The 22,804-nt window shown below is 36.8% G+C and overlaps 2 protein-coding genes and 1 long non-coding RNA gene across 7 annotated transcripts; all 3 read right to left on the reverse strand.

The window, feature by feature from the left end:
- Window positions 1-7,975: 7,975 nt before the first annotated feature.
- Window positions 7,976-11,932, reverse strand: LOC148698381 (short-chain dehydrogenase/reductase 2-like). Of its 4 annotated transcripts, none has more exons than XM_088682458.1 (4): window positions 11,867-11,932; window positions 9,853-10,099; window positions 8,886-9,071; window positions 7,976-8,783 (listed from the first exon to the last, which is right to left on the reverse strand). In XM_088682458.1, exons 1-4 carry the CDS (start codon window positions 11,929-11,931, stop codon window positions 8,379-8,381), a joined length of 903 nt encoding a protein of 300 aa, XP_088538584.1. In that variant the 5' UTR covers window position 11,932; the 3' UTR covers window positions 7,976-8,378. The 4 variants fall into 4 exon arrangements, with proteins under 4 accessions (XP_088538584.1, XP_088538583.1, XP_088538586.1 ...); XM_088682457.1 differs by having other exon boundaries at window positions 9,838-10,099; XM_088682460.1 differs by lacking the exon at window positions 11,867-11,932 and having other exon boundaries at window positions 9,838-10,987.
- Window positions 11,933-12,540: 608 nt separating this feature from the next.
- LOC137747210 (uricase-2) lies at window positions 12,541-19,546 on the reverse strand. Of its 2 annotated transcripts, none has more exons than XM_088682456.1 (8): window positions 19,175-19,546; window positions 18,339-18,431; window positions 17,078-17,153; window positions 16,011-16,120; window positions 14,578-14,669; window positions 14,225-14,398; window positions 14,023-14,113; window positions 12,541-12,778 (listed from the first exon to the last, which is right to left on the reverse strand). In XM_088682456.1, the coding sequence occupies exons 1-8, from the start codon at window positions 19,376-19,378 to the stop codon at window positions 12,746-12,748; spliced, it is 873 nt and encodes a 290-aa protein (XP_088538582.1). In that variant the 5' UTR covers window positions 19,379-19,546; the 3' UTR covers window positions 12,541-12,745. The 2 variants fall into 2 exon arrangements, with proteins under 2 accessions (XP_088538582.1, XP_068343377.1); XM_068487276.2 differs by having other exon boundaries at window positions 12,541-12,806.
- Window positions 19,547-21,181: 1,635 nt separating this feature from the next.
- On the reverse strand, window positions 21,182-22,189 carry LOC148698382 (uncharacterized). The gene is made up of 3 exons (XR_015967033.1): window positions 22,000-22,189; window positions 21,795-21,885; window positions 21,182-21,273 (listed from the first exon to the last, which is right to left on the reverse strand). It is a non-coding gene; the product is annotated as an uncharacterized LOC148698382 (long non-coding RNA).
- Between the last annotated feature and the right edge of the window lie 615 nt (window positions 22,190-22,804).

The following is a 22,804-nucleotide window of genomic DNA, read 5'->3' on the forward strand; positions in this document are numbered from 1 at the left end:
ATGAATTGAGTGCAAGCTTTGACACTATTGGATGAGTAAAAAGAATGCCAAGTCATCAACTTACATGTGCAAAACATGTGCGCATGAAGTGTATGTCATAAGTCTCAATAGGAGAGTATAAATACTTTCTTTCCTTTTGTAGTCGGTTTATGATGGATATATACAAAAATAGTGAAAGAAATACATTGATACATTCTTCAGTTTTCTTTTCAGTCTTCCTTCATATGTACATTTCTTGATTTCTATAGAATTCTTCATTATTGTTAAGATGGTATCAAAGCCAGTCTTGCTTGCACAATGGATCCAGTTTCTGCTATACGCTGCTACGATTAATAATAAGGTGATATCGTTTCTGTACTCTTCACAAATTTTGAAAGAATTTTGATTGATTCTGGAATTTTGTTTCGAATATCAGTATAATTGAAGGCCGATGCCATAGATTTTGGTGTATTGAAGATTTACAAGTTGGTTTGATGAAAGGCCGATGCCAAATTTGTTGAAATTTTGGGGTTTTCTTGCTTTGATTGAATTGCATGAAAGTTGCTGCCATTGTTGAGATTTGTTTGTAATTCTTGGTTATTGTGCAATAGTATAGTGATTGGTTGTGATTTGGTACTTGGTTTGATATCAGATCTTGAAATTTTCATTTGGGTTCTTTCAACCGACTTAACTTTCTTCTGGGTTTTTCTGGATTCTTTCACCGACATTATTGTTCTGTGTACATCTGGTGATATCAGTGTAAGGTGTTTAGTGATAATGATGGTGAATCAAGTGAAAATTGAAAGTTTATTGGGTATGCTCGCTATTAAATTGAATGATGATAATTTTCGTAAGTGGAGCTTTCAGTTTAGTTCTGTTATGCGTGGATATGATCTTCTTGATCATTTCACTGGTGACTCTGTTTGTCCTCCCAAGTTTGTTCTCACCCCTGAATTAGGTGTTACCACTGAGATCAATGTTGCGTATAAAGACTGGGTTAAGATTGATATGGCACTGTTAAGCTTGTTGATTGCCACACTCAGTGATGATGCAATCAAACATGTGGTAGGTTGCAAGACCTCTCATGAAGCATGGATTGCTTTACATGATCGATATATGTATGTTTCTAAAGCTAGTGTTAATCATTTAAAAGCCGAACTACATATTATGCAAAAAGGGGGGGATACTATTGACAAGTATCTACTGAGGTTAAAGGCTATTAAAGATCAACTACAAGCTGCTGGAGAGAAAGTATCAGATAATGATCTCATTATTGCTGCACTCACAGGCTTACCTTTGGATTATGATATGATTCGAACTATTATATTTGCAAGAGAGTCCCCTATTACTCTTAAGGAATTTCGTGATCAATTAATTGGTATAGAGAGGAATATTGAAGCCAGAATGCATTCTTGATACTGGTGCTTCTCACCACATGACACCTGATTTAACAGTCCTTGCTCAATCTGCACCCTATGAAGGGTCTGAGAAGATAATAGTTGGAAATGGTGAAAGTTTGAATGTCCAAAATATTGGTCATGGCACTTTGCAAACTTCATCTCATGTTTTGCATCTGAAAAATATTTTACATGTGCCCATTTTAACTGTTAATCTGCTGTCTGTTAAAAAGTTATGTAAAGACAATCGTAGTTGGTTTATATGTGATGATATTCAGTTTTTTGTGCAGGACAAGGCAACAGGGGTAATCCTCCATCACGGAAAGAGTAGCAATCATGAGTTGTTTCGAGTACCTGTGCATATTTTTCCCACACTAATGAATCAAGGTGTATGTTCGTCTGCTTATCTGGGACAGTCTGTGCAATCTTCTCTGTGGCATCAGCGTTGTGGTCACCCTTCCAATGCTATCTTGTCAACTATGCTTAGGGAGTCTAATATAGCTGTTACTTCTGATGAAACTGTCAAAATCTGTTCTCATTGTATTGATGGCAAAATGACTAGACTTCCATTTTCTGATAGAGTTGATAAAGTAGATATTCCCTTTTACAAAGTTCACATTGATGTATGGGGACCTTCTCCAGTTGTTTCAGTTGAGGGTTTTCGCTATTATGTGTCTTTTGTAGATGAGGCAACTAGGTTTGTATGGATTTTTCCTATAATGAATAAATCAGAAGTTTTTGGTTCTTTTGTCAAGTTTTGTGCATATATTGAGAATCAATTCCATACTCGAATCAAAGTGTTACAATCAGATGGTGGTGGGGAGTTTCTTAGCAATGTTTTTAAGGAATTCTTGGCAACACATGGTATATTACATTTTATTTCTTGTCTTTATACACCTCAGCAGAATGGATTGGTTGAGAGGAAGCACTGCCATCTCATTGAGACAGCTATTACAATGCTTTCTGTTGCACATTTACCTCACAAGTTTTGGTCTTATGCAGTCACTCATGCTGCATTTTTTATCAATCGAATGCCCTGCAAGAATCTTCATATGGAATCACCTTTTGGAAAGTTATTTGGTAAGAAACCTGACATAGCTAATCTCAAAGTTTTTGGTTCTGCCATCTATCCCTATCTTCGACCATACAACACTAATAAGTTGCAGCCTCATTCTACTCAATGTGTTTTCTTGGGTTATCCACATGGTTATAAAGGTGATATCTGCTACAGTATATCAATGAAGAAGATTTTTATTTCTCGCCATGTACTTCATGATGAAACTACATTTCCTTATAACCATGGTAATCACATAGCTACTGGTACTACTTCTTTCCATTCCTTTGGTTTTACTAGAACTTCAAGTCCTATAATTGTTTAGTTACCATCTCCAGTGGTTTCATATTCAAGTAGTGATTCTAGTATTGCTTCGCCACAAGTTTCAGGCACTCAATCCCTTGGTTCTACATCACAGCATCACAGTGCTTCTACTTCTTCCGGTTCTTCTAGTTCTTTGGGAAATGCACAGGACTCATGTACACAGGCTACTCTTTCGAGCCCTATGTTGCCTGTCCTACATCCACAACAACTCCAAGTTATGTTGCCCTCACCCAATTCCTCTAGTTCTCCAAGCACAGTGAATTCATCTGTATCACATGGAATTCAAACAAGGTTACGAATTGGTACAATCACCAGAAAGGATTATTCAGCCTTAACTGCCATATTTCCAGAAGTGAAGTCTTTAACTCTTGATGATGATGCTCATTTTTCAGGAGGTTTTACTTTTGTTGCTGAAATTGTGGATGCCTCAGAACCATCAACTTTTAAACAAGCCTCTCATATTCCTCAGTGGCAAATGGCAATGCAAGAAGAGTTTGATGCTCTTCAAACACAAGGTACTTGGACTTTAGTTCCTAATTCTTGTGATAAGAATGTCATTGGCAGTAAGTGGGTATATAAGATCAAAAGAAATAGTGATGGTTCCGTTTCACGATATAAAGCACGATTAGTTGCTCAGGGATTCAACCAAGAAAAAAGGTTGGATTATACAGAAACATTTAGTCTTGTGGCTCGGCATACTACAGTTCGATTAATCTTAGCATTGGCTGCTACACATCATTGGGATCTTCGACAACTTGATGTGAAGAATGTCTTTCTTCACGGAGAATTGCAGGAAGATGTGTATATGAAACAACCTCAAGGTTTTGTTAATCCTCAGTTTCCTACTCATGTGTGTAAATTAGTTAAGTCCCTTTATGGTTTAAAACAAGCTCCACGCGCTTGGAATGCAAAATTCACTAGTTATTTGCAAGCTATTGGATTTGAAGCTTCTGTCTCGTATTCTAGTCTATTTGTTAAAACTGAAGGGACTCATGTTGTCATTCTCCTTCTCTATGTCGATGATATTGTAATCACAGGTTCTGATTCTCAGTTGATACAGTATGTGATCACAACTCTTAGTGAAGTGTTTGACCTTAAAGATATGGGAAAGTTAGCCTATTTCCTAGGCTTACAGGTTACTTACAAGACCAATGGGGATCTGTTTATCAATCAAGCCAAGTATGTTAAAGATTTGATTCATAAAGCTGGCATGGATGATTGCAAACCATGTTCCACACCTTGCAAACCTCATAATCAAGTTCTCTCCACTGCTGGTACCTTATTACCTGATCCTACTCTATATCGCAGTTTGGTTGGAGCTCTTCAATACCTTACCTTTACACGCCCAGATATTGCCTTTGCTGTGAATTCTGTTTGTCAATATATGAATGCTCCAACTGATGTTCATTTTGCCATGGTCAAAAGAATACTTCGATATTTGCAAGGTACTGTCCAGTGTGGTTTGACATATATTTCTGGAGGGTCTGTCTATGTAACTGCATACAGTGATTCGGATTGGGCTGCAGATTTGAACACTCGGCGATCTATCACGGGGTATGTTGTATATCTTGGTTCTAATCCCATTTCCTGGCAATCTAAAAAGCAGTCCTCTGTTTCTCAGAGTTCCACTGAAGCTGAATATCGTGCCTTAGCACATACTACAGCTGATATTGCTTGGATTAGGCTCATACTCAAAGATTTACATGAGTTCTTGTCTTCTCCTCCAGTGTTATATTGTGATAATCAATATGCAATAGCTTTGAGTTTAAATCCAGTTCAACATTCTCGGATCAAGCACTTGGAAACTGATTTTCACTTTGTCCAGGAACGAGTTCAGAAAGGAGATCTCTTTGTTGAGTACTTGTGTACTAAAGATCAAGTAGCCGATGTACTCACCAAAGGACTTCATGGTCCAGATTTTCTTTGTCACTGTTTCAATCTTAAGCTTGGTTATCCAAGCTAAGATTGAGGGGGGTATTGGATGAGTAAAAAGAATGCCAAGTCATCAACTTACATGTGCAAAACATGTGCGCATGAAGTGTATGTCATAAGTCTCAATAGGAGAGTATAAATACTTTCTTTCCTTTTGTAGTCGGTTTATGATGGATATATACAAAAACAGTGAAAGAAATACATTGATACATTCTTCAATTTTCTTTTCAGTCTTCCTTCATCTGTACATTTCTTGATTTCTATAGAATTCTTCATTGTTGTTAAGAGACACAGCATAGTCGGTCCATACTTCAGGCCACCCTTGGCTCTTCCATCTGCCGCTCTTGACGTCTTCAAGAAACAAACTAGCCACCCCCTCGATATCTTTTTCCGATAGTGTTTCGCTTTCTAGAACTTGTTTTGTGCTAGGGTTTCTTAGCTTCTGCAAAAATATATTGAGAGATTGATGATCGAGGTTTAATGCATGCATACGTTGTTTCATGAGCTTAATATATTGAGCAGGTTTAATTTTTCGATCACTTACATTTAGTGAGCCGAGTCTGGAGCTAACGTTAAGTATCCGACCAATGGAGGAGGTGCTATGAAGGAACATGGGCAAGAGGGCATCAGTCAGTAACTTAGGTCCGTAGAAGTTGGTTTTCATCACTGTCTCGGCATGTTCCACCGAGTTTTCATTGATATCATTAAAAGACACAGCTGCATTGTTCACCTTCATTTATTCAAATTTATAATCAATATAAAAAGTACGTAAAACTATACATATGTACCAAGTTATCAACGTACAATATAACCCTAACTAAAATGTAAAACGCCATGTACCGAATTCAAACCCTTCACCCTTTTTCAAGTGTAGCTTAGCATAGTAATATCGTTTGTATTAAAAAAAAATATCAATATCCACTAAAAGTTCCTAATTACAGTATGAAATTTCCATATATTATTAGTCTAATTGATCGACTAATTGGATACTCCTAAACATTTGATCCACTTTGACATGATTGTTCTCTATAAACGTGAATGTCTCCACCGAACTTTTTCGTCCCTCATCAAATTCACCTAATAATGGAATCTCCATCGGTTAACGATTATATCCATCTTCATTAATACAAAAAATATATTTGCCCAATTGACGCATGATAATTTAGTAAATGTTAATTTCATCATTAAATATTCGATGTATAAAATGATTTAATTAATGAATCTTGTGGAGCATAAAAACTAAAGCTAAACATTGATAATGTTGGTTGATCTTTGATATCTCCCATAAATACCATTAAATTCTCATAGATTTTGATTCATATAAAAACTTTTGAACTTTGCCACAAAATGCAATTTTTGTATTCTCAAGGTAATGGATTCGGTGAATAATGAATATACATATATTATATAATACTTTAATGTTATGTATAATTATATTATATATTATTCGGTTCGGATTCGGGTACGGATATGGATTGGGGATTCCTATAACCATATCTAAAACCATAACCGAATTATATCCATAGTTTTTCTCCATACCCAAAATATACCTGAATTTTCATACCCAAATCCAATCTATTCGGACGGTTATCCACAATTATCGGATTTAACGGTTAGGATTGTTATCCTTGTCTTTTCCCACTCTCAGCTTTTAAGTTTTTGGTTCATCAACCCTTAAGCTTTGAATAAAATGAAAAAAATTATTTGTTTTATAGTTCATGATCTCTAAGCTTTCGCCTCTGATTAAATTATAAGCATGTGATATTCAAATAATCCTCTATTTCACAAAAAATTTCCTTCAATTTCACATTATTTGCTAATATGTCTAAAAATGTGATACGACTAACATTATTGTTTTTAAGGTTACGAGAGAATTAGTCATATTGTTTTTAAGGTTATGAGAGAATTTCGATAAAATCAACTAAAACGTATAAAGAATGAGCACACCAAAGACGAGGAAGCAGAGTTGTTGTATAAGCCCATCCCCCCCCTCTCGGGAACCGACTAAAATACAATAGTTGCGACCTAAAACTCTAAAATATATAAAGAACGAGCATGCCAAAGATGAGGAAGCAGAGTTGTTGTATAAGCAGCCCCCCCCCCCCCCGGCGCGCGCGCACCCGGGGACGGACTAAAATACAATGGTTGCAACCTAAAAAAAAAAGACTTGTTGTATAAGGGTGCCACCCACCCCCCCCCCCCCCCTTTCGCCCCAACCTGCGGGGACTGACTAAAAAACAATAGTTGCGACCTACTTTGATTCAAAAGAAAGACGAACATTCATACGCGATATACGGGAGAATGGGTTTAATGCAACACTATATAGGGGGTTTTATTCCCACATTACGGATCGCGATGTTCGACGGTCCCTCGGTCTATGAGGGGTTGGAAGAAAAACCTCTCTTGAGTAAAACAATGTGCGAAAAGGCCTAGGCAAGAAAAAACAAGGCCCCACGAGCCAAAATTACAACGCTACTCATGACTATTTTGGAAATGCTTTTAAAATGACTAAAAATGCTTGTGGTGAAAATATTTTTGACTCTTTGGGACTCAAAACCAGTTATGTGCTTCTTGCATAAAGCACTTCAAATGTTTTTCTATGATTCACTTGCATTTTTATTAAGGATTCCAAAAACACTTTTGTCAAAATGTTTTCAATCATTTTAAATGTACTTCCAATCGAACCCTCAATCGTTAATACAATTCATAAGCCACACGGTCCTCATCAACCCAGAAATGATAAACCCCGAACCCAAAGACGACGGGCCATACGATGAGCAATGTTTGTCAGCCTCTTTCGAGATGTATTGCACACTAACCACCGTCCTCTCATGATGCTCTGTATTGCCTCGACATATAAGCTTTCTAACGCATACCAGCTTCCCCAAGCAGCGAGTTTGTTTCCACCTCCGACACCAAACGGATGGTGTCCACCACGAATTCCAGCCCAATATTGATGGCATGGAGTAGAGAGATGAGTGCAGGGGCTTGCAACGCCACCACTCCACAAAGTTCTCCAACTTAATTCCAAATAAGAACACCCATTCCTCGACCCCCTCCCTCTGCGTCAACATTCTACAGCTTCATGGCCGCGAAAACACAGTGCAGTGCATTGTCGATAAACCATCGAAATAGCAAAACTACAGTGCATCGCCGACAATCCTCGATATCCTTTTCGGATAGTCTTTCACTTTCTAGATTTTGGAATTAACATGTGTATTTGACTAACTTTTTTGTTAGTTGATGAAATGTCTAAAAGCTAAAAGTTAAAAATTAGAGAATGCAAAGGTATAAATAAGTTAAAAACTATGAATTTTACTTTATTAATTGAAACAAAAGAAAACACTACAAATTAGCTGAGACGGTTATATAATCCGAAGGGACTGTATTGTGAGTGACTTGTATCAACTAAATAACAAATTACAATTATTTATTATGAACTAATCCCTAATAGACAAGTAAACGAATCCTAACTCTAACAGGCTAAAGCCAAATCCTAAACTCAATAATCCAAAACCTAAAATACTAATATTTTCCAACACTAATATAATAAAATATATATGGCATCTAAATCTAAATGCCTCAATAAGTAATGGCTCTTAGTTCTAACACAAATTTAGGCAGGGAGACTCACACATAACTGATTAATATAATTGCTCGAAATTAATGTAATACTCACTCGACTGGAGCAGTTACAATTTAGAGGGTATGACATTACCACTACTGGTACTAACCCACAAAAAAAATTTCCCCGTTGGAATCTCCTCAGGAGGAAGCAATGCCAGCCTTACGCAAACACTGGCAGCATCATCGGCTGTGTGGTCGCCCTTAAAACGAGTCATAGATGTCTGCGTGAAGCCGGGACAGAAGCTATTCACACTCATACCCCTCCCCTCATATCGCTTGGCCAAAACTCTTGTGTATGAATTGAGTGCAAGCTTTGACACAGCATAGTCGGTCCATACTTTAGGCCACCCTTGGCTCTTCCATCTGCCGCTCTTGACGTCTTCAAGAAACAAACTAGCCACCCCCTCGATATCTTTTTCCGACAGTGTTTCGCTTTCTAGAACTTGTTTTGTGCTAGGGTTTCTTAGCTTCTGCAAAAATATATTGAGAGATTGATGATCGAGGTTTAATGCATGCATACGTTGTTTCATGAGCTTAATATATTGAGCAGGTTTAATTTTTCGATCGCTTACATTTAATGAGCCGAGTCTGGAGCTAACGTTAAGTATCCGACCAATGGAGGAGGTGCTATGAAGGAACATGGGCAAGAGGGCATCAGTCAATAACTTAGGTCCGTAGAAGTTGGTTTTCATCACTGTCTCGGCATGTTCCACCGAGTTTTCATTGATATCATTAAAAGACACAGCTGCATTGTTCACCTTCATTTATTCAAATTTATAATCAATATAAAAAGTACGTAAAACTATACATATGTACCAAGTTATCAACGTACAATATAACCCTAACTAAAATGTAAAACGCCATGTACCGAATTCAAACCCTTCACCCTTTTTCAAGTGTAGCTTAGCATAGTAATATCGTTTGTATTAAAAAAAAATCAATATCCACTAAAAGTTCCTAATTACAGTATGAAATTTCCAGATATTATTAGTCTGATTGATCAACTAATTGGATACTCCTGAAGATTTGATCCACTTTGACATGATTGTTCTCTATAAACGTGAATGTCTCCACCAACTTTTTTGTCCCTCATCAAATTCAACTAACAAATAAATATTGAAGATATACACCCACATATAGATTATATAGAATGGATCACATTTTGAAATATGTAATGTAATCACGTTCATGCTTAACATACGATGATGACAATGCATCATGACTTTATAATGTAGAAATTGCCTTTGTTATGGTAATAACAACATTATTATATAACTTTGAACTGTAATTAAATTTTGGCAATTATAGTGTAACCTTCCTATGAATTTTATAATTTAGGCGTGGGATATTAATTTCATTTTGTAACACCATTTAATGTGAAAGTAAAGATAATTTCATGTTGTAACGATATTTAACGTGAAGGTAAGGAGCCAAAAAATGAATAACAATATATAAGAATAATTTCATTACGCTACAAACAATAACTTACATCTATATTGTTAAATGGAAAAAGAGAGAGCTTACAAGAATATCCAGTACCGCATAGCTTTTTTTGAACCATAAAGTGAAAGATTTGATAGAAGAAGGATCGGAGACATCAAGGCAAGAGAAGGCTACATTATGAAGACCTTGAGCTCTGAGTGCCTCAACAGCCTTGCAACCCCTTTCCTTGTCTCTGGCTGTTAATATCACCGTCACTCCCAACTCCGCCATCCACTTCACAACTGCAAACCCTATTCCCTTGTTTGCTCCGGTCACTATCGCCACCGTGTCCTTTGACCACCATCTTCTCCGATTTTGATCCACCGCCATCGAAATTTTACAACAAAGTGATTAAAATTAAACAGCACCAATGATATTGAATGATCCTGTTGGAGTAAATATGTTTTTATTTAAATATTTTAATTGCTATGTTTTTGTCCGTTGTAGTTTTTATATTTTGGTTTATTACAACCATTAAATGTATATAACCTAAATTGATTTTTAATCTTATATTTTGATAAGGAGTAATCTCCTTCACTAACTTTGAAACGTGAGAAAGCTTCTCACATTAAATAATTGGATGGAATTCCTTCTCTGAATAGAGAAGATGATGAGGTCCCCATTCATTCTTTTGTTCTGTTTTGAATATTTACTTTTTTTATTTTGTCTGTTTTGGTTTTGTCCGTTTTGTTTCTTTAAGATTTTCAAGTCCTTGATGTGGAGCCAAAAATAATTAAGAGGTGACATGTGAATTTTTGGGTTAAAATGACAAAATTACCCTTGAGGCACACCGAAAATCCTACATGTGAGCAATGGACAATCATCCCTCAATCAAATCAAAAATGCCCAAATAGGTATTTATTTATAACCTATTTCATCCATCCCTCATCAGATCTTCTCCACAAGGTAATCCCCAAAACATTCATTTTAAATTATGTTAATTAGTTAATTAAAAGATTTATTACCTAATTAATCTATTAATGGCTAATTAAACTACCAATTACACCCAAAAATCACACAAAAGGCCGGTCACCTTCTCTCCCAAGGGGGCCGGCCATGCCTTATATATTCTACCTCATTTTCTCTAAAAAGCTAGGTCTTCACTTTTGCTAAACACTCAAAATTCTCCAAACACTTTACCCTCAAAATTCTAACTTTGGCATCGAAGGTTCTTCAGCCAAAGTCCCCCCCATTCATTGTGGGCGCGTGAGGCTCTTGGCCTTGACTTAAAGTGTTATTTGTTTTGTAGGTGCAATTTTGTCTAAGAACAAGGAGGAAGAAATTTGCATCCACACCTGATTCTGTCAAACTTGCAACGTATACTTTATCTTTTTGCATATATATATATATATATATATATATATATATATATATATATATATATATATATATATATATATATATACGTTCCCTGTATCGAAGAAAATATAGAGAAACAACAGCGTATATATTTTTCTTAAAATTGAGTTCTAAAGCAACATATAGAAAGGGTGTGAGTTCGAAAGTTCTTTCATTGTGCAAGAAAGAACTTATCAGAAGAAGAAGGTTCTGGGCTGTTTTATCCTGGGGACAACGTGATGTTTGTGAACTGCTTGCACACTTTGGGTAGAGCCGCGAAACGTCCTAAAGAGAGCAACTTAGTCCGCGACTCGTCCTAAGAATCATTCACTACTCAAAGCTTCTACATTTTCCGGGCAACTTCGTTCCTTTCTATTTCATTTTTCAACAGACCCCATGCATGCATCTACCAAAATTTAAAGCTCAAATATATAGTGATGGACCTGATGGTTAGGGACCAAACCCAAATGCATAAAGGAAGAGAAGAAAAGAAAAGGCGAACTAATAAGACGTATCTTAAACCTAACTTGAATGGTTTAGGTTAGGGACCAAAACGAAAGTAATGAAACCGAGTAATAAATTTATCTAAACTACGGCATGTAGATAAAGGAAGTATACTGTTTTAGCCAACTTAATTAAGCTCGGATCTGCATAGTGTGATGTAAATTGAAAAAAAAAAAAAAATCAACTGTTTTATGATGCAAGAGAAGAGCAAAAGTACATTATCTTTTACCTGGTGGTTGGGGTTGGGAAGAGGGAAGGAGAATGAGAAGAGAAAGTTGCTTCTTTGGACTCCATAACCTAATTAAAGTTGGGGTCAGAGAGGTATGTTAATTGGAAGGGAGGAGAGGATTAATGGTAGCAAATTAGCACTGTGTATTTGTAGACCAAATTAAAGGAGATTAAGAAAAGGCAAGTGTGTGAATTGGGCATTAATAAATTGAAGCCACATATCATATGACATACACATGAATAAATTAACAAAACCAAACCCACCCACGTTCCTAACTAAAGCTACCTCCTTGTTTCTTTCTTTCCCTTCCTTAGTTTATGTTCAATTGGTTGCCTTTCCCTTACATATTTCAATTCTCGTAACTTTTTTCAAGGATCCAAATCGTCTACATTCAATTAATATACTTAACTTAAAACCATTAAAATATTTATTTGCAGTGAGGAAAATGAACTAATATGGTTTTACAAAGAAATGCTAAAACGACTACCATTTAATCCACCGGTTATATAGCTTCAAATTTTGCTATTTTAGCCTAAAAGATAAACGGTTAGATTGTTAAAATACATTATAGGATAATCTTTATCAATCATTATACACGTGGACGCCACGTCACGTGTTAATAGAAATTTTGACGGAAAGCCTAACACAAGTATGAAAGTCTCTCAAAATCCTCATTTTCGGTAATGGCACTGGGATAAAAAAAATTTAATGTATGAAAGTTTGAAAATCATGATAATATAAAATAGTAAAGTGTGAATTACCCTATAAATTAACATGAAGCAGCTGCATGCGGCCTATATTTTTTATTTTTTATTTTTTATTATCAATTACAAATGCATAAAAATGGCGAGCAGCACTACATCTTTGACCAGAAACGGCTTAGAGTAGCTTCGATTGATCCGTGTGGTTCATCTGTTGGGAGATAAACATCGTCCTCAAACTGAAGTTCAAAGTCAAAGGATAACACAGCATTGGCTAATACCCCAAGAAAAGAAAGAATAAAATAACAGATTAACGTCACCATAAAAATCCACACGCAATTGAAAGTCTTCCATTGGCATCTCTATGTTTTCGTTATACCAAGGATTTGGTTTCACACATCTCAGTAAACTTAATCCCTTATTTCAAAGATGCGTCATTGTCATGACCTACAGGTGCTCCGGTTAAGATGGCTCCAGTTAGAAGATGCAACTATGAGATGGTGGCTGGTGGCTCGAGGCAAAAGGGGTATAGGAAGACCTAAGTAGACTTTGAAAGAGACTAGAAGAAAAGATATGGAGTACTTGAAGCTAACGGAAGACTTGGTGCAAAACCAAGAGCAATGACGTTCTAGGATTTATACAGCTGACACCACTTAACGGGATAAGCCTTGGTGGTTGTTGTTTTTGTCATGACCTCTAAAACACATGTATATTGTATACAATAACTGGCTGGGTTTTATCAACTTGCAAATTATTCGAATGATGAAGTCTAGATATTTAGTTTCCTACGAAGTCTATGCCTAACAGAAGATTTGCAATTTTAAATTACAACTTTGACATAAGAATATTAGCAATTGTATGAATAACCTATTTCCTACGAGATCTAAATGTAAATTCTGTAAAGCACAGGAAATACCGATCCCAGTATGGCGAAAGGAACAGCAGTTTTCAAACAGTGTCACAGAACTACTGGACAAAGCGGAGACCACCAGCATACTAGACTTTAAACTGGCTATGAAGGGTGAGGGCTGAAGAAACCAGGAAGGCAAACTATACTGCATGCCGCAGTGGAGAACTCCTTTGCGAGGAAACATGGGATGTGAGCTAAAAAACAACATGGCACTAAGCAGAATAGCAGGAAAAGATTGGTTTGGGAAAGTTGCTGAGTAATAAGCCAGACTAGCCAGAAATCAATTTATTCTCTTCAAATACTAGATATATACGGATGAGAACCACTGAAGATTAGTATTAGTTTTAGTTTTAGAAACCCTCTCAGATCCTTCATCTTTTTAAGAAAAGTACAGACTAAAAGGCTAGATACTCATCCAACTACCTTTCTTTCATATCATACAAATCATGAAACCAAATCAAAATAAACTGTACAGAAATTCAATCTGTTGGTAAATAAGTATATAGATTTTGTATGCAAAAACTTGTATAACGTACGAGTCTTACCTTCACAATAGTATTATCCTTGCTAGATAGATTAACAGGTAAGAAATGGATATTTGGCATTTTCAGTTGTACTGCTGCTATGTCAGGAAACCTGTAACCATGAACATGAAAAAGTATTTTATTTGACAAAATGCAAAATAGAAAAACAGATAGATGTCATACAGGTAAGCACATGCATGTTTGTGCGCTGACAGAGAAATACCCCTTGAGAACAGTCTTTGCCATGTGAAACAGAGTGCTTTGGACAGACGGGCTATACACTCCTTCCTTTGGAGGACCATAGAAAGTGTCAGCCAGAGCTTTTTTCACACTCAGGTATCTTTCGTTGAAGTACATCGACTTTTGAGGGATGCTAAAAATAGATTCATATTGGTACCTGCATGCAATTTATCTCAGTAACGTAGATTTGTATTCTCCAAACACTTGGGGAAATTAACTTTGGACTCAATGTACCCAATGAAGACTATAATACAGAAGAAACCTCGAGGAAAACCAAAGTATTAGAAAACCACTTAACAAGCATTATATCACATCACCAAATGAAAACATGCATACTTCCATGATGCAGTGATTTCTGTAGCCAGTATCCTCTCTCGTGTGTCAGGAAGAGCTGTGTATTTGTCCCTAATAAACCCCTCAAAACCTGACTGCTCAGGCAGAATCCAAACAAAAAATCATCAGTATCAACCAACAAACTCAACAAGAGAAAAAGAACATACATGCAAGCTAATATGCAAATAGCAGTTAAAAGTCTTCCCAAATTACATCGGCTTGTAATGTCTTTAATGCAATACATTTTCTGTCTCCTTTTCTTGTTCAGTAAATTGGTAATGGATGAGCGTGATAATACAACTATGTGCAGATGATACCATGTTAGTCAGAAACCACGAAACAGTAAATTTTGATAACTCATTAGTAGCTGGATATTGATGCATTGGAAGTTATGTTTCCAGATTTTATCACTCTCCAGTAAGGGCATCAAGAAGCTTCAAGATTTTAAGATGCATCTGTGTTTCCCTACAGTTAAGACTTGAATAAGGAATCTCAATGACTGGTCGGAAAAGTTTGCCTTCATGTCAGCAAAGCTCGAGGTCTGATCTATTTCCTTCAAGGGGGGTGTTAGGGGCTGGAATAGATGTTCAAGAGACATTTACCATCAATGGGGGGATAACAGGGGGTGAGAGTGGGTCCATTTCCTTTTGATCCAATTTGGAAGGCAAAGATTCCTGTTAAGATTCAAGTGCTTGCATTTTTGGTGGCTAAAGGGAAAGTTAATACTTGTAATCAGATTCAAAGAAGGCTGTATAATCATCTTGGTCCTCAATCGTGTATTCTTTATAGGTTGGGGATGGAATTGTCAATCATCTTTTTCTTAATTGTCCATTTACCATACAGATCAGGTAGACATTGTCGAAGGAAACTCATTCAAGTTAGGCGATCCCAAACGGATGTCACGAGGTTCTAATGCAGATTAAAGTCTTGAAAAATAGACAATATTGTAAAAACTCTTATGCGTAGAAGGGCCATGGCAGTTTTCAAGATCATCTGGATGGAGTTAAATAGATTTGAGTTTCTGGGATTATTCAGGGTAGATGAAATTTTGGATTGAGTTAGTTTTTGGTCTCCCCCCTCTGGGGTTCACTCACAGTAGAGTTCAAGGAGTCTCCAAGTCGTCAGTGCTGCTAGACTGAGCTTCAGTGATTTATGTATTGCGGGTTTAATTTAGATGTCTGATCGTTAACCTAAACGAAAAGTTGAGGCAGATAAGAGAGTTTTGTTCTTTGCTGCACTAAATTGAGAGTGGATTCCTTGTCCATAATTGTACATATGACATTCTTCTTAATAAAATTTTGGTTTCTTCTCAGAAACAAAAGAGCAATTAAAATTGGTGATTTCTTGTTTTGCGCAAAGGCATTGATTATGACATTGATATACATGACGCGTTCAACTTTGAAAACCTTGATATAAATTTGATTGGATAAGATTACCTGTGTTGTCTTTAGCAGAGATAGTCCTTCAATACCAGAAGTCAGCCAAAGTGCACCAGATTTCTCAAAAATTACCTCTGTTGTATGCTTCTCAGATCCCAATTTGAAACCTTTACAAAGACGGTGATGAAGAAAATTAAAAAGAAAAGAAATTAAACGAATAGATGTTTCTACATTGCAAATCAATATGCTTGGAAATATTTTCAGAATATATGTTAAATATAAGGACTTCTACTCAACATTTTGATGAGAAAAAATGGTAACCTAACAAGATTTAAGTTTAAGGCAACAAGAATGGAGATGCCATCCAATATGTCATCTCTACAAGCAACTAGACAACAATTATCGCTGTTTAGTTTCCAAGTTAAGGTAACTCTCTGCTAATAAACAATCTTAGTATACAAGAGAATGAAGGAACAACATGGAGCAAATAGGTGAAAATTGCTAAATGCAAATAATCATGTGAAATATGGCGAATTAAATTCCCAAGTTTTCTGATTCTAAAGTGATGGGGGAGCATCCAGAAGGATTTCAAGATTGCTTGGGTCAACTGAGGAATTAGGCTACGGTTCTAGTTAATTTGGGTAGTTTAGTTCTTTATTATTTTTCATGTTTCCCTATGTGTTTGATGTAAATCTAATAGGTTTTATTAAGTAATCTTAATAGGAGTTGGATTAATTAGGTAAGTACTAGTTGGATGAGATTTCTTAATAAAAAAGGATTACGGTTTCTAGGCAGATGTAATCTAGTGTAGATAGGCTATTAAGAGGCTCGTGTACTCAGTTTTTTTATCGATTGTATTCCAGTTTCAGATTTAAGAGTTTCTCTTGGGAATTTCCCTAGAACTCAAATCTTCCTTGCTACTTTGATTCTATTGCTTCTATCTCTCTATTCTCTGATGCTTATTTGGAATCCGCTCCTACTGTGGTTTGGCCCTATTTTACCCACTGGAGAGCAGCTTATCGAGACTGCCCTGCATCATAGAGTCTTCACTAGATAGTCGATATCATATACAGTTATGTTATAGCTTCGCCCGCACTTCCATGCAAGACAGAAGATAGACTTACCATGTTCGTGTGGTTGACCATCTACATATGCACGCTCCCATGGCTTCTCCACAATCTTTACTATGGCAGTAGTGACCTACAGAAATAAGAACAACTGGATTTTTTCACTAACTATGAATTATTACAAACAACAAATATTACAAAAAACAAAAACATGAGATGCCAACTTGAAAGATCTTTAAATGAAAAGCAAGATAAAAATGTGAATACTGTCTAAACAGTAGGCATAGGAAGTTTGTGCCAAAATACTCCTCATCATACCAATACTCAAACAAGGCTTCCCAAGAAAAAAAAGTAGTAAAGACGTATCGTTAAACTTCTTTTTATTGAAAATGAGCGTTCGTGGAAATTTAGCATCATAAGAGTGGAAGGCGTAACGGGAACCGTGGGAAAAATGGAGCTAAGGTGGAAACAAAGTATAATATCTTTCAACACCTAACATGTATAATGCAACAAATAGCCAGACCATGCTTTGAAATTGGAAATAAAGATTGGAGGCTTGAGCAGACACACAATTCTAATGCAAATAATCTTCACCTATCTCTATCGAAGTCTCACTCAGGAAGACTACTAAAACTACCACTACAGGTTGCAGGGAAGAAAGCTTTCTCCTTTTTTTAATTCGTTTTTATATTTCAAAACGACAACTTTCTTTCTAGATTATGCAAATACTAGAAGCATAAAACATGGCCAGAGCAGTTCCAACCAGGCAGTATTCAAAGTGTGAAACTCTTTTTGTATGGGAGAGAGGGCGGGTGTTCGTGTTCACACTTGAGAGTGAGAGAGAGAGAGAGAGAGAGAGACAGCAAAGGAAAAGTCCAGACTTAAAGACAACCAATCAAACTTAAAAAAGAAACCAACTTCTACAAATGAAATATAAATTCATTTCCATGAATCATGCCTTCAGGATAGGGAATACACATTAAGATGTCCAGATGAAAGCATGATTAGTTAAAGTGACCAGAAAAGACTAATTTCATAACTAACCCATTAGAGGAACCTGTGAGTACCACCAGTTATTGATAATAACATATACACCGTAAACCATTAGAAGAAGATGCACCTCTAACCAAAGGAAGACCAGTTATAACAGAAAACAAAGACCAGTAAGCCAACCAAGAATAACATCTACAGCCATCGTTTCAGCAGCGACAGCAGTAAAAGTATCGACCATTTTTCCTTTTCATCTACAGTATGGTATTAACTAATGAAACTTAATTAAAAAAAAAAATAAAAAACGCTTAAATTACATAGTATTTACCTGCTGGTAAAGCGATGTGAAGTGCTTTGCAAGTCGAACTGCAAATTCCTCCACTGAAAGTTCTTCTTTACATTCCTTTGCCTTTACACATACCTGTGTTGCAACTAGGTTAAATCCCAAAGGCGAATAGCAATCTAAATGATGTAAACATAGCAGATTTCCAGTACTGGGAAAACTAAAAAACATAGATGTCTAATTGTCTACGTAATTTTTTTTTCTTTTGTGTCAGTAGGACATTGTATTTCGTATCATCGTGTTAACTGGAACTTGGGTCCATAAGCAGTCACGTTAGTTGCTAAGTTCTTTAATCACTCCTACATTCTTTTCCTGTATTCGTCTTTTATTTTTATCAATTGAACTGAGGAACCAATTTCTTCGTCCGCAGTTTCAACCGATATTTTTGACATTTGGTGCTGAAAATCATGATCAGTTCCTATATAAGCCTTAGAAGTTATCAATTAGCAATAGTTCATTAGAGTTGAAATGTTGCACAGCAGTTTCATTCATTCGTCCATGGACAAGCATAGATAAGACGAGATCATATTACTAACGATGGTGCTATCCACACACCCCTGTCATCGGATCAAATGAATTGACGAGTTTAAAGAATAAAAATTAGCAGAGTATGTAGATGGTAAAAAAGTGCGTGTGGATATATTTCATACATATTTGAAAAGTTACAAATAATTTATCAATCTAGATAAGAAGATATCATTTTACTAATCATAATCTATGATCATAATCATAATCTCTAATAACATAAGAGTGGATGGAAATGATGATCATGTCGATTGTTGTTGATTTGATTCGATGAGAGAAAGAGGCTTATTACTTACAGTGTTCTTCATGGTATCGGTAGCGACGATATCAGAGTTGTCGCCGCGGGTATAGGCATTGACGCAATCGGAGAGGAGGCTGATGCCGACGTTCCATTCGACGATGGAATGGCGTCCGTCGTTGTTCCGCCAGACCCTGGCCACCCTAACCCTTTGCTTCCCATGCCTTTGCTCAAAGCTGAGCCCCTCTATTTTGTTGGCCATCGTCTGCGATTGAGCGATTCAGCGAGTCACCGGCGTTAGTGTGACAGCTACCAGAAGCAGACAGGCTTGCAGCCTTCCTTTTTACTGCACTCAATTATTCTCAACTTTCCATTTGGTTTTGAGCTCATCTTGTCAACTTTCTCAGTCGACCAACATCCAAACTTGTCCAACCAATAAACTATTCCTACCATATTTTTATATTATTTTTTTATATCATTTTAGGTGACATTTGATATAGATAATCACATCATTTGAAAATTTTGCAAAACCCAAGGGAAGGAAGGAGAAAGACCATCATACCACAATCATCATTTAATTAACTAGTTTTTCTTAATTATTAATTTATTAAATAATGAACTAAATTTAAAAATATAATTAATTCCAATGATGTGGTTGTCTACATCAAATACCACTTAAAATAGTATAAAAATGTGGTGCAAAAACATTTTATAAATAATATTACTTATAAAAACCATCTCCAACATTTTCTTTTAACTATTGCGAACCCCTGTAATTATAAAAGTTACCTTGGATTAAATGGCATGTTGCAAAAACATATGACGAGCATACACTATCGTTGTAGTGAGTAATAATGCTTCCCTTGATAAATCGAAATTTCCGTTCTCCAACAGTATCAATGACACACCCCGACCGAGATCAGGACGTGCTGGCCGTCACTCGAAGGTGACGTAGCCATGTGCGCGTGCGGAAGCTAATGAGAAGGTAATATAAAAGTACTAATAATTAAAACTTAATAGCATACAAAGTACTAGTGTATGTGAGACACAATTCAGAGCAAGTCTACAACAGTCCAAAAGGAAAAGATACGACATATTTACACCCGAAGGTGACCCTACAATGGTGAATGTCTGTCAGAAATGCCGGGACGCCCTCTGGGATAAACCACCGAACCTTCTAGACCACTAGAACCTGGAGGGGCGCAAAAACAAAAGCGTGAGTGGGCAAAAACAAAGTTCTTTGAAAACTCTTTAGCAAAATACATTCTAACCCCTCGCCGTAAAACCTGTATACTTCCCAGAAAATGAACATATATACGTATGTATAGGTATGCCAATCATGCTCCACAATATGCCATTCATGCTCACAATGTGCCATTCATACTCACCATATGCCATTCATACTCACCATATGCCATTCATGCTTGAGAATATGCCACAACAGAATATCATACTCAAATATAAATGCTCAAGCATAACCACATCAATAACATATAATCTGGCAGTCGGGAGTCACCTAACGTGACATGTACCGCTGCCTATAGAGCTCCAATCTCAACTCAACATCTGAATCTGCACACAAGTCGGAGCCACCTAACGTGGTCTGTACGACAAGACTGGGTGTAATATATATACGCTCTAGTGCTACGATCACGTGAAGACTATGCGAATAATCGCGGGTCACCTACGAGTCGGAACCACCTAATGTGGTCTGCACGACAAGACTTGCACCTAACTTGGATCCAAGGCGAGCGTGTGGTGCGGGTGAACATCACGTGAAGGACTATGCCCTGACCCTGGGCGGGAGCACTAACATCGGGGGTGCAGATTATGAGCTCTCTAAGCATTTCAAACTACGATTGCATAATAAACAGGAATGCATAACCACGTGAATACCGCTTACCTGGCACTTACCTGTGCGTCCACAGCACCAAATACACATTTATATATATGTATGCCACTACTAATACATGCGATGATGCGTAAACAACATTCATATGATGCATGGCATAAAACAAATAACCTTTTCTATTCTATTTCTGGGAATTTAGATGTATATAGGTATATACGGAAAACAAAAGCCCACTCACTGATAATTAGAAGGGTCGTAGCCCCCCTGCCTCGAGTGTGTACGCTCGTCTTCGGAAAACGAATCACCTATACGCGACAAAGTTACAAAAACGTTAATTTAAAAGCACCTAAGCAACTTCTCGTAATAACTTCTCATACATTGCTCAAATTGGACAAATGAATATACCAACGTGACCTACACAACCTCAAGATCACACATATATTTTTAGAAAAATTTTTGAACCACGCACGCGCCGGCCAAGGCACGGCCCTACGCGCCCCCACGCGCGGCCACGTGCACTGCACACTGACGGTGTTAACAGACGCCGTCAGGAATATTCCGTCAAACTGACGGAATATTCCGTTAAACTTAACTGATTCCGTCCACTGCCGTTAGGAATATTCCGTTAAACTTAACGGAATATTCCCCTATCTTCTCCGGCGAGACTCCGGCGCCGGCGCCGGCGCCGGAAAACTGGGTAATTTTCAAACCTTGTTTTCTCCTTCGTTTTTCAACCAAATTTCACGTTCTTTATACCAAAATGAAGCCTAGGACTAGTAGAACAACGTTAGACTAGTTTTAAGGCCTAAAAATTAAAGAATCTCACCTGTCTTCAAGGTCAAAACTCGGCCAACTTTGCACAGGACGATCGTGACGTCCAAATTCACCCAACGAACTACTCCGAGGCTCCTTGGGACCTCACAAACACATCTACAAGCTTAGAATCTCCTAAAACAAGCTAGATTAGGTTTGCATGAACAGTGCAATAATCGGACCTCGTTGAAACGACGTGAAAACATCTATATTCTTACCTGAAAATGGCACCTTTGAACTCCTCTCAGCTCCACGAACACGATGGTGGTCTTAGTTTCTTGATTGGTGAAGGTTTGATTAGGTTTGTATGTGTGTCCGTGTGTTTGTATGAAGAAGAAGAGGAATAATGGAGCTCGGGGAGGGAGAGAGAAAGAGAAAGAGAAAGAGAAAGAAAAAGAGAGAGACAGAGTGAGGGAATGAGGGAGGAAATCCCGGGAAAGTTAAAGGGTGTGTGTGTGTGGGTGTAATCCAATACATTCCACACCACACCAACAACTAATAACGTGACAAAAACGATCTAGGGGTAAAATCGTAAATTCACACGTACGTTTTAATAAATCCCGGAACGGGATGTTACAATCAACCAGTTAATTAAAGAGAATTTTAACGAAATACTCGCATTATTATTCATTTTAACAAAAAAATCACATTTTTACACTAAAAAGTCAATCCTGGTACTATTCACTTTATCCTTTATTTTATCTTTATAGTTAAAACTCAAAATTTTAAAATCTTTTTTATTATTTTTCCTTTAATTAAACGATATGGGAATGAATGCTGAAGCATACAAGATCTAAAAAATACGTTTTGAGCTTTACTTTTTTCACTCTCTTTCATGCTCATAGCCTTTTAGAAAACTTATCAAACGTTTACTTTATTTTTAAAGCACAATAAAAACGGTTTAAAAAATTGATGACACAATGTTGAGCCTGAAAATTTAATCACAATCCCTCCCGATTCTCGAGATATTTTTTAGGAGGTTAGAAATAATGTACGATACATTAAATGTCATAATATAATTGG

Source organism: Pyrus communis, chromosome 2 (assembly GCF_041283825.1).
Source record: "Pyrus communis isolate YQ-2024b chromosome 2, ASM4128382v1, whole genome shotgun sequence".
NCBI lineage: Eukaryota > Viridiplantae > Streptophyta > Magnoliopsida > Rosales > Rosaceae > Pyrus > Pyrus communis.

Coding starts and splice junctions, on each gene's coding strand:
- LOC148698381 (XM_088682457.1), bottom strand. CDS start 11,931: ATGGAGTCCAAAGAAGCAACTTTCTCTTCTCATTCTCCTTCCCTCTTC. Junction 9,072..9,837: donor ATGCGGTACTGGATATTCTT/GTAAGCTCTCTC, acceptor GAATAAATGAAG/GTGAACAATGCAGCTGTGTC. Junction 8,784..8,885: donor CCAGACTCGGCTCATTAAAT/GTAAGCGATCGA, acceptor ATATTTTTGCAG/AAGCTAAGAAACCCTAGCAC.
- LOC137747210 (XM_068487276.2), bottom strand. CDS start 19,378: ATGGCCAACAAAATAGAGGGGCTCAGCTTTGAGCAAAGGCATGGGAAG. Junction 14,670..16,010: donor CTCTGCTAAAGACAACACAG/GTAATCTTATCC, acceptor CTGCCTGAGCAG/TCAGGTTTTGAGGGGTTTAT. Junction 12,807..14,022: donor AGGATAATACTATTGTGAAG/GTAAGACTCGTA, acceptor TTTGAACTTCAG/TTTGAGGACGATGTTTATCT.